The 12,538-nt window shown below is 35.7% G+C and overlaps 1 protein-coding gene across 1 annotated transcript; it reads left to right on the forward strand.

Annotated features, from left to right (window-relative positions):
- Window positions 1–10,732: 10,732 nt before the first annotated feature.
- Window positions 10,733–11,641, forward strand: LOC119807019 (vomeronasal type-1 receptor 100-like). Its single transcript, XM_038319158.1, has one exon. It carries the CDS (start codon window positions 10,733–10,735, stop codon window positions 11,639–11,641), a length of 909 nt encoding a protein of 302 aa, XP_038175086.1.
- Window positions 11,642–12,538: the final 897 nt, after the last annotated feature.

A 12,538-nucleotide genomic window follows, 5' to 3' on the forward strand; every position in this document is an offset into this window, starting at 1 on the left:
TGCCAGAAATGTCCAGATCCTATTGCCATACTCATGAATATCTTGCATATCACCATAGAACCTTCACCTGGCATTGGATGGAGAAAATGACAGAGCCCCACATAGGAGCACCAGACTGACCTCCCAAGGTCCTGATGAGGAGCAAAAGGAGGGAGATCATGAGAAAGGAAGTCAGGACCATGAGGGGTGCGTTCACCCATTGAGACGGTGGGACAGATCTAACTGGAGACCACCAAGTCCAGTTGGAATGGGACTGATGGAACAGGGGACCAAACCGGACTCTCTGAATGTGGCTGACGGTGGAGGAGGACTGAGAAACCAAGGACAACGGTGATGAGCTTGAACTCTACAGCATGGACGGGCTCACTGTGAGCCTTGTCAGTTTGGTTGCTCATCTTCCTGGACTTAGGGGGAGTTAGGAGGACCTTGGACTTAACATAGTGAAGGGAACTCTGATGGCTCTTTGGCTTGGAGAGGGAGGGAGTGGGGGTATGAGTGGAAGGGAGGGGAGGGAAGGGGGAGGAGGAGGGGAGGAGATGGAAATCTTTAATAAAAAAATGAGAAAAAAGGGAAAAAATCAGTAAAAACACAGAAAAAGAGAAAAAGAAGTAAAGTGTTTAAAAAATCTTTAAAGATACACTAAAAGTTATATAAAAGAATACAGACAGTCATAGATTAAAGGAGTAAAGAAAAATAAGCCATGTACAGATGGAATATACACAGAGAGTATAGATTATATATATTATTGTGTTTCTTTTATTTTTTTGACTTCTGAGAGACATTAGATTCTTGGGGTTGCCAAGTCAAGCCAACATAAATGTATGATGAGCTAATAAGCCAAGCAGTGTTTTAATTAATATAGTTTCTGTGTTTTTATTTGGGTCTGGGCAGCTGAGAAAAAATGAGCAACCTCCTACTACAGGAAACATTTTCCAATTATGGCCCACTAGTGGGATAGTACCTGATGACCTGATTAACTTAAACAAAACCATAGACGGTGACAATATCTTACATAGTCCCAGGGAACTATCAACTGAAGCTAAGAGGTAATTGACTTTGATGGAAGAGAAAATACAGGAGTCACATGTGGATTCTGTGGATCTGAATCTTAACTGCATTTTTGTCATATTACCCTTCAAACATTCCTCTACAGGAACTGCAATGCAGAGGGAAGATGTTATCTTAGAACAGATTTTCTCGCCACATAAACTGAGAAAAAAATTAAATACTTATGTGGAAAAGGTCTGTGAGTTAAATATAAAAGTAAAATAGAAACTTTGTCAATTAGCAGGAATATACTTAGAAAAAATTGGGGTACCATTCACTAATGCTGAAATTAACAAATTATGGAAGAGAGTCAATCCTGGCAAAGAGCTTGTAGTAATTATTTAGGAGATATTTTACAACAACTAGCCCCAAAGTGAGAGAATTTGAGTTATAAGTAGAACTAATTGGATCTTCCTTGCATTGTATGGGACACACAAATAACTGGAGCTCCTACATTCTGTGCTGATACAAATAAATCAGGAAAGGCAGGTAACAAATCTAAAACTTTAAGTAAAGTGGAACAAGCTCTTATGATTCTTCTCAAAAGATAGAATTATATGATATTCTCATAGTACTAGGGAATTTTAAAGAACATCTGAACATAGTGTTTGATTCACAATATATAGAAAGAGTTACTTTGAATATTTAAAGCACTGATTTTAAGCCAGATGGTACATAATTAACTTGATTATTTATTCAGGTACAAGATATAATCAGGAATAGACATTATTCCATGTATATTGCACACATTTGATCTTATATGAGTCTGCCAGGTCCTCTAGAACAAGGTGATGTAGAAATCAATCAATTATTGATTGGAAAAGTGCTTAAGGCTTCAGAATTTCATAAAAACATCATGTCAATAGCAAAGGTTAAATAAGCAAAAAGAAATGATAAGTATCTGTTGACTGAGTTTTCTGTCCTACCTGGCTCCTACAGTGGTTAAGTCGCAAAAATCACACAGAGATCTACATTAGTTGTAAACTGTTTGGCCCATTAGCTCAGGCTTCTTATTAACTCTTATAACTTATATAGCCCATTATTAGCCCTTCATTCTTATCTGTGTTGGCCATGTGGCTCAGTACCTTATTCAGCAGGGCAGTCACATCTTGCTTTTTTTTGAGGCTGGGTAAAAGACTCCTGAGGAATGGGCTTCCTTCTTCCCAGAATTCTCCTATTCTCCTTAACCTGCACCTACTTCCTGTCTGGTTGTTCCCTCCTATACTTCCTGCCTGACTACTGGCCAATCAGCATTTGTTTAAAATATAATTGGCAGAATATAGATGATTGTCCCATACCAAATATCCCCAGAAATAGATTGCATAATGCTTTATTAACCCTGAATTTTCTTAATGCTAATGAAAAAAGAACAACAGCTGCAGAGAGACATTGGACAATAGTGAAAACTTCTTTATTAAGTCAGCCAGTGTACATTTAAAATGTGTTGACCTCAGAATGGAAACCAGGAGATGTGCTACATTGGGGAAGGGGTTTCACCTTGTTTTCACAGGAGAAGAAAAGCTGTGAGTATCATCAAAATTAAGCAAGATTAGGTTTGAAAAGGAGAAGCCCCTTGATAAAGAGAAATGACAGTTTATTCACAGAGGTGACAATCCTACAAATTTTAAGGAAACCTCAAAATGGTTGTGGCAGTCTTCTGTTCTTTTCTTTGCAGGAAAATACAAAATACCCATCTTCAAGAAGTCAAGAGATTTTGGACATCTAGACTCTTAAAGAAGAAAGGATAGCTATCTAGAAAGAATCACCAAACAAAGAAAAATCTGACTTATAATACCAATATTCTCTGCAGGATAAAATTGCACTATTTAAACATACACATCTCCTTACTTCTCAATATAATGGTAGTCCAAGGTAACTTAAAAATCAAAAATGTCTTTGGAGTTGGAGTGTGGTTCCATTCTCTAGTCCAAGTATGCAGTTAAAAGAAAGATTCAGTTTCTGTGTCATATCAGTAGAGTTACCTGGCATGTAACAGAAGGAAAATTAATATCTATGGACTAAGGTTATCAAAACTGTGTTTTGAAAAATTCTACTTCTCCCCATACCCATTTTCATGTCTATAGTACCTTTATATGAATATATTGTCTACCAGAATTTAAATTTTCATTTTGATTTGAATAACTTTCATGTTTTCCAAAGTGAATAATACATTTTCTTACAGTAATGTCTAAAGTCTCCAGGAAGAAAATGGGGTCCCAAAACAATGATTCCATCTGTATTTTATGATGCCATTCAACTGATAGCACCCCTTCAAAATCGGCTTTGGACTACAATCTGCTCAGGATAATTTCAAGGTGGCTAACCAAGAGGACCCAGCGTAACAGACTCTTCTAGACAGAACTTGAGACAAGCCCGTCAGTTTCCTATGCAGAGACTGGACAACAAACGATGAAGCTCCCTCTCTCAGGACTTGATAATTAACCAAAAAAATCTCTCAGGATCCCCTAAAGATACCATCACCCCCAAACATCAGGAAGTAAAATTAAGAATATTATACCCACCTTCTGAAGAGATAGGGTGGGTGGTTATTAATCATTCAATGGATTGGATATTTATAACTGTTTAGGGGGGTTGGTTACAAGTTATTATTGGTAATAGGGAAAAAGCTAAATAATGAAAATTAGATTCAAGTTTATTGTTTTGAAAAGAAAAAAGGGGATATAGATATGATAGAATAAAATGGTAGATTATGGAATCTACTCTAAAAGATACAGCAGAGGATATAGCTATGACAAGATAAAAGGTAGATTATTGATTTTACTTTCAGAAAGCAATTACTGGCTTTAAATGTTTGACATTGGATTGGTCATTTGTATATTGTATACATATGATGTATGTTGACATGAATTTGAGATTAATTTTGTTAAAGCATACTATACATATGTTTCTAATCTTGTTCAAAGTATTTTACCTGTACAGTTCATTCAACAATGTAATGCAAATTTATTTATAATAAATTTAAAATAATAAAGTTATTATTACCAACTGATTAGGATAATAAATAAATGCGGACTAGTAATTAGTCATTTATTATAATAGAACTTGCAGTCCCATTAGGTATTTTTCTTTTCTTTTTTTTTGATTTTTTTTTTGAGACAGGGTTTCTCTGTGGCGTTGGAGCCTGTCCTGGAACTAGCTCTTGTAGACCAGGCTGGCCTCGAACTCACAGAGATCCACCTGCCTCTGCCTCCTGAGTGCTGGGATTAAAGGCGTGCGCCACCACTGCCCGGCTTCTTTTCTTTTTTATTATTTTTAATTCAATTGTTTTTATTAAGCTATACATATTCTCCATTTTCCATCCTTCATCTCCTCTCCCCTTCTACTCTTCTCTGATACCAAGCTCCCAATTTAGTCAGGAGTTCTTTTCTTTTTCTCCTTCCTATGTAGATCCCTATACATCTCTCTTAGGATGCTGTTTGTTGTCTAGGTTCTCTGGGATTGTGTACAGTAGGCTTGTTTTTCTTGGCTTTATGTTTAAAAGTTATTTATTAGTAAGTAAATATTATATTCATCTTTCTGGGTCTGCTTTACCTCATCCATTTTTCTAGATCCATCCATTTGCCTGAAAATTTCAAGATATCATTTTTTTACCACTGATTAGTACACCATTGTGTAAAAGTACCACCTTTATTCTACCCATTCTTCAGCTGAGGGGCATCTATGTTGTCCCCAGGTTCTGGTTATTACAAATAATCCTGCTATGGACGTGATTGAACACAAGTATGGAAGCTAGCAGGAATGTTTGGGAAGCAGGAAGGATACTTTGGGGAAGCAAAAATCTTTTTCTTCTTTTATTTATTTTATTTATTTTTATTTTACTCTTGTTTTGTTCACAAGGACTGTGATCAGCTAATGTACACAGACGTGTAGGGCCTGGGGAAATAGCTCACACACGGGAAACCCAGAGCTCAGCTGTTCCTACTGCACTGTTTTCCTGGAATTAGGAAAGTTCACTTTCCCATTTGATGGTTGCACTTTCTAACAACTTCAGAATCAGAACTTTCCTCTCTACTGATGACATGAAAATTATTTTTCTAGGGGGAGATGAGCTGATGACATTCCTTCCTTATAACTGCCTCTTAGAGCCTCATTCTACATGGTGTTTATCAAAGGCCTGGGCAGGTGAGTGTGTTGGTTTTTCTGTTCATTAAGAGTTGTAAGCAGGTGGTGAGTGAATTAGGATTTTCTGTGATGAAATTATTAGAGAATGCTGTGCTTAGGATTTTAATTTTGATCCACACTGTGTCATAAGCAAACATAACAGATGCTTGTAGACATAACACACCAGTGTAAATGATTTGTAAAAGAACATAGATGTCACTTACTTTGATCTCTGACTATAATATGTGTGACAGTAGAAGGTGGGGCTACTGGAGAGGACAGGGCCTAGTGGAAGTCTGGAGAGAGAGAGAGGAAAAGCTAACAAGGTGAGGACAATCAATAGGTATTATATATTGAATGAAAATGTCATGACAGGTCTCAGTTTTACAATGAATGTACACTAGTACATTTGTAAAAAGTGACTCCAAGTAGAATATTTTAGTGATCATATCTGACTATTTTCCTGCGTGTGTTCTCTAATCATTCTGAGAACACGGTTCCAGCTAGTAATGTCCACTGTCTTAGTTTTCCATTCTTGTCACAAAACACCTGAAACAACTTAGTGTGTGAAAAACAGAGAAGACACATTTATTGTTAGCAGGAGTATGTTGATAATACAAAATTATATTTAAGTGGTACATTGTTTTTGTCATTTTACTACTTTTCTCAAGTTAATTGATCGTGCATTTATGTGTATGAAACTTAAGACAAAAATGCACAATAAATATTAAGTGATTTAATGTTTATCAGTAAGTTTTTGTTCTGGTAAATTTGCATATGCTTTGAAAGTCTGAGAAAAGCTACAGCTCATGTCTTAGAAAAACATAGGATGATCTTAAACATTGTATAAATAAGTTTTAAAATTTTTACATTTTTTTATCCTATTGCAGTGATTTCTAATAAAGTAGAATATTTCTGTGTATCTAAAATATGTGTGGGAATGTCATCTCACTTATTTATTATTTCCTTATAAAGTTACTCTAACAATAATGTAGATTGGAAAAATTTTGAATATTGAGTGGTTTATTTTAAATAAGTTAACTTTAATATTTCATGTCCTCCAAATTGAACTTTGTAACATTGATACTGACACAATATTGAATAAGCTTTTAATTAGCAGGGGGAAAGTAATTTCAATTATTGCAGAGAATAAAATTATTTAAAGTCAAAATTTCCAATGATTCCTTTAATAGTTAGAAAATACAATTGCTCATTAAAATATACATTCATAAAAAATGCCCAGTACATTGAAGTTTAGCTGCTGAATAACTTGGGCCAGTTTTATGTTGCTTCAATATCACTTACTAATGTATACATAGTTTACATGGAAAGTAAAGGCAGGCATGGTAGCACACGGCTCTAATCTCAGCACTTTGAGGGCTAAGGCATGAGCATCGTGAGTTTGACTAAATCCAGTCTGGAGTAAAGGTAGAGACAGCACCCCACAGACACACAGAAATACAACAAAATTACCATGGAAATCAGAAAATGTACAATTTTGTTTAAGGAATGGAACAAACTATGTCAGTAAATGCCACTTAATAACTGGCCACAGATTATGAGTAGCATGAAAGCAAATGATGGAAGCAGGAGTTTATGTTTGCAAGCGTTACAGAATTTTCAATCTGTTTTGCAGAATGCACATTAAAATTCTGCACTGATGCAGTAGGCAAGACCCTCATCGACCTGATAAAGTCACACAGAAAACAAAAGACACACTCCATTTTCCTTAAAGTTCATTATTCCATGAACATATGTGATATAACTCTTAGTTTTGCATTCAGTTGCTGTAAACATATTCATAACAACAGCCCCAGCACAAAATGTACTATTGACCTATTCTTAGTCCAGGTAGTCATTTCAAATACACACACACACACACACACACACACACACACGCACACGCACACGCACACGCACACGCTCACGCACACGCACACGCTCATGCACACGCACACGCACACGCACACACATGCACACACTAAGACAGAGACTTAGACATACACAAACACAGACACAACACAGACACAACGCATACACCCACACACACACCCCACACACAGACAAACACACCCACATGCAAACACAGACACACACATCTCCAGTGAACATTTTCATGTCTTTCCCAGGCTTACTCCTTGTGACCTGTGATCAAGTTCTGGGCCCCACAAGCTCTGCAGTGTCAGTGCTGCTGCTGATTCATCGCGGGAAACTGGCTCGAAAGTGTGAGATTGTAAAGTTTTAGTCAGCATCTGTGTGGTTCCACTTGCAGGTGAGCAAATTTAATTTCATAAATAATAACATATGCATTTTAATTATTAAATATATCAGGTAATAGTTATGAATTAATATCTAAATAAAAGGTAGTCACTATTTCTGCAGGCATCATGTATTTCATAAATATTCCCTCATGGAGCTAGTTTGAGTGGCTAAGGTCTTCATTTTCCTGAGATTCGCAGACTTATTAATATTGCTGACAATAGACAGTACATCAGCCAACACCATGTATCTTCTCACATGAAAGTCACACAATCACCCAATATTTTCTCTGAACAGTCACACTGCTTTTAGGTCATTATTCACTAAATATGGTAAAACTTAAGAGGAAAAGGATGCTTTTGATCTAGTATGTTTTTTATGTTCATTATGTTATTAAATCACCAAGAAGAATACAAAGATCACATAAGTCTTAAAACAAAACTGTTCTAAAATCAAGTACTGTGATAATGAAGGGGTAAAGTGATTTTTTTTTCATCTAAGAATGTAGAGCTATGTATCCATAAAGCGGCCTTAGGTTTTTATTGTTGCACATCTCCTCATACAGCTACCTGCAGACTGCTTGGTCTCTAGGTCTGGGTCAATTAAATCTTGATGGTTTCTGCATATTGTGAATGTTTATGGCTACACTTTGTGTTTTAGTACTGACAACTAAATGCTGTAATTGAAACTGACGTAAAGCCCCAGCACTGCAATTTATTCTTCCAAGTAAAACAAATTCCATTTCTCATTGCATTTATATGTTAAGAATTCAGTTTGTATATTTGGTTAAATCTCAGTCAGTCAGGTTGAGTTCCACAGAAAGATGACACATGACCACTTAGGAGATGCATGAAGTTCTATAAGTCATAGATATTTACAAGTAATTGTATATGAAATTTACAGATTGTAGAACATATCTTTGGGATAATAAATAATTAGATTACTACCTTTCTTCATATTATCATATTTTTATATTACATATATTAGATATGCTATATTGATATATTACAGATGTACAATTAATGAAAATTATTTTAAATATATATATGGATTGTACACTTTCAATTTTGTAAATGGCATTGGGCTACCATTCTTTAATTTTGGAGACTAAGGCTTGAATTATTTGCTATCCTGGAACATGTATGTGTTTATTATTCATTACTTACTTATTCATTTATCTCTCCATCTATTTATTTATTCAATATTATTTCAGTCTTATTTTCCATACATTAGGTTTTTGCCTGCATATGTGTCTATGTGCCAGTTGCATGCCTGAGTAAAAAAGGGCAATAGATCCCCCATAGCTAGAGTTACAGATGGTTATGAGCCACCATGTCATTGCTGAGATCTAACCGAGGTCCTTTGCAAGAGTAAAACATGGTTTGAACCACTGAGCCATCTTCCAGCTTGTATCCTAAAATTTAAAAAAAGCAGAACACCACTGTGAAGCTACTGTATATGTATGTTGGTAAGAGAATCAGATATTTGGCTCCCACAATTGAGATGAATCTATGTCTTTAATAGGTTGAGCTCTTTAAGAGAAAAAATAATGTAAATATAAAATGTGTGAATTATGGTATCATATTCACGGGAATGTTATAGGTTGGATTCATATACTAACTTCGTCATTATTTCTTCACACACATGCATGCATCCATCTATATGTGTGGAATATACAAGTGAAACTGGCTATATAATTGTGCACTCCTTTTATCACAAGAGTCTGAACAAGTGTAGTAGCTCTCTATTTCTTTATCACAAAGTCGTTTGAAAGTACCGACTTATTGTAATTTGACAAAATACAATATTGGTACCCGGTCCAAATAACTAACTTAAACACCAAAGGTAAGACTGTGGATTGAAATTATAAAAATGTTTGTGCTTTGATGATGTATGATAATACTGGGACCCTTGATTTCCAGTGCGTGGGAAAGAATGTCTTAAAAAAAAAACCCAGAAATTGCAAACCAGAATCACTATATGGTCATCTCTGGCAAGCTCATGTTTGTCACAATGTGTTAAAAACAGTATTTATCTTAGTGTGGCATGTTCTCTCCTTTTGGAGTCTCCTAGCTCCACATCTGCAGATGTGAATGTGTAGCCTGTAGTAAAGACAGATAACAGAACAAACTGGGGCAGTGGACAGGACTGGGGTGGTGTGGAGAGCATTAGAGATGAACATGGCAGGGTCCAAATGAACTCAGGAGGGAAATGAAAAAGGGAACACCTTTGGGGGGGAGGACAGAGGTAAATGTGGCAGATGGTAGGAGGAAGGTATAGGGGAGTCGCAGATTACAATTGAGCTGATTGGGAAAATTTAATGGGGAGTTCTTAAGTAAGGTGTAGAGAGATAAATACAGAAGAAGGAGGTAGGTGAAATAACGATATGGATGACTGAAAAAATCATAAGACAAAAATACAAAATTCATAAGGAATCCTAAAATTAATGATTTACTCACATCCCTCAATAAAAGAAAAATAAATGTTTGTCTTGATAGCTGGGAGTTAGTTCTTTAAACCTGAAGTGGAATGTTGCAAAAGCTGTTGGATGGGAATTAAACTGTTGATATTTAAGATCATTTCTATAATTAATGGCTATGAAATTAATAAGGTATGGAAACTGCAATAATGGCCTCCAACTGTGTCTGTGTCTTTAATTCCGGATCCAAGAGATGTAAAATTTCACAGAAAAGTGAACATAAGAAAAGAAAAATATGAACAATGACAGATATTTTAATGATTAAAAGAATGATATTATCATGAATTATTACTGTGATTCAATTAGAATTATGATTGAAAACATAAATAAAGTTATGCAACATGAGACTGACTCACCTCACACTTTTGATTTCTTTGGTGGATATTTTCCACATCAATATAAGTTTTACTCAGTTGTAAAAATGTGACTAATATTCTGTGTTTGTTGCTACTGTTTTAGTTGTTAGCTCTAAAAACGAGGCCATGCAAATCAATAGGACTGGATTTCTAAGGAGTTACCTTTAGGAGAATGGCAGATCCACAAAGTGTGCATTGTATAGTATGTGATTGAGAATGCTTTGCTTTTATTATCTCTATTATGCTATATACACAGGTAGATACATGGAGAACTAGACAGAAATGTGGACTGTGATGTCCAGACTGGAATGTCAAAATTTAGAGAGAGGATAATTGAGAATAAGTAGGGACAATTGAATGATGATATAGACACACTGACCAGTGAATCAAAGTCTGATGTATACTCTATTATTTTTAGGTATATGAAAAATGCTTTTCATATGATGTAAGATGAATAGACTTTCTACATATGTCATCATTAAGGAACGTCCTTAATTTCCAAACTGGACTTGGAGTCCTGGCCAATATGTTTCTCCTTTTTTTCTACACTTTCATAATCCTAGTTCACAGACCTAAGACCACGGACATGATCTCCTGTATATTGGCCTTCACCCACATAGTGCTGCTCCTCACTGGAACGGATATTTGGCTTACAGACATATTTGGTTCACTGAACATTGAGACTGACTTAAAATGTAAGACAACCTTTTACATAAACAGAGTGATGAGAGGCCTCTCCATCTGCATCACCTGCCTCCTGAGTGTGTTGCAGGCTGTCACTATCAGTCCCAGTACCTCTTTTTTGGCAAAATTTAAATATAAACTAAAAAAATATATGATTTGTGCTTTAGTATTTATTTTGTCTTTCAACTTTTCATTCATTAGCCACCAGCTCCTCTATTCTGGTGCTTTTACCAATGTGAGTGTGACCAACCAGATGAAGGTGACTAAATTCTGCTCTCTCTTTCCCATGAACTTCATCATCTGGGCACTGATTTTAACAGTGACAATCTCCAGAGATGTATTTCTTGTAGGAGTTATGCTGACCACAAGTGCATACATGGTGATCATCTTGTTCAGACATCAGAGGCAACACAAGCATCTTCACAGCCTCAGCCACCTGAGAGCATCCCCTGAGAAAAGGGCCACCCAGACCATCTTGCTGCTGGTGGTTTGCTTTGTGGTCATGTACTGGGTGGACTTCATCATCTCATCTTCTGCAGTCATGTTGTGGATGTATGACCCTGTCATCCTGAGTGTTCAGAAGTTTATCATGAATGTCTATCCCGTAATTACTCCTTTGGTACAAATCAGTTCTGATAATAGAATAATTAATATGCTAAAAAACTTGAGGTCAAAGTCTCACCAGATTTATTAAAAAGGGCAATTTTCTAATTTTTAATAAAATGATTTATTTATTTTTATGAGTATTGCATCATCATGTATGTATGTGTGAATTCCTGATACCTACAGAAGTCAGCAGAGGCTATTGTTCCCCCTTGAACTGGACTTACTGATGGTTTTAAGGTATCATTGTGGTGCAGCTGCAGTTATTTCTTCCAACACACAGATTTTTCTTAAATTACTTAACATTTCAAGTAACAATTCAAGATTCTTCATATTTTAAATAAAATGTATGTTATTACACATGTACATTCTTGTGACATTTCTGTTGCCTAGTAATATAGATTCCTTTAAGTTCATTTTACACCATAAATTGGTTTTTCCACAGGAATTTTTTACTCTTTCCTTTTTAGTTTATATCATAAATGTTCATTTGATGCTGAGGTTACTCAAAAGAAACTCCTTGCAGTTACTGACATGTTAATCTTTTCTTTGGAAGGGGTTTTAGTCTACTCTTAGTCACCAAGAATAATCTAAATATATTGTAGCTTTAACTCTGTATCATAAGTATAGTTTCTCTGAAGCACATAATTAATGCGACTTGAATTTTCCGGTTTTTGACCAAGGATAATTAATAGGTTCTATATGAAAATTCCATTTGCCTATGTATTTTCACTTCATTTCATTCACACTGATTGAAATGTTTTAGGTAACTAAAAATTGGTATATAGACACACATTTTGTGCAGTGTGTTTTTGTGAATGTATGTATGCATGTGTGTGTGATCATATGAAGAATGTGTGTGCATGTGCACACGGAGGCCAGGAGACAACTTTGCCCTTTGATCTTCATGGGCTATGGGCTATTCACTTTCTTTTTGCGTCATTTGTAAGTGACTATCAAATGGAGATACTTCTGGATTTTGGATGGG

Source organism: Arvicola amphibius, chromosome 2 (genome assembly GCF_903992535.2).
Source record: "Arvicola amphibius chromosome 2, mArvAmp1.2, whole genome shotgun sequence".
NCBI lineage: Eukaryota > Metazoa > Chordata > Mammalia > Rodentia > Cricetidae > Arvicola > Arvicola amphibius.

Bases quoted from the DNA above. Each gene is read 5' to 3' on its own strand.
- LOC119807019 (XM_038319158.1), top strand. From the start codon at position 10,733: ATGTCATCATTAAGGAACGTCCTTAATTTCCAAACTGGACTTGGAGTC.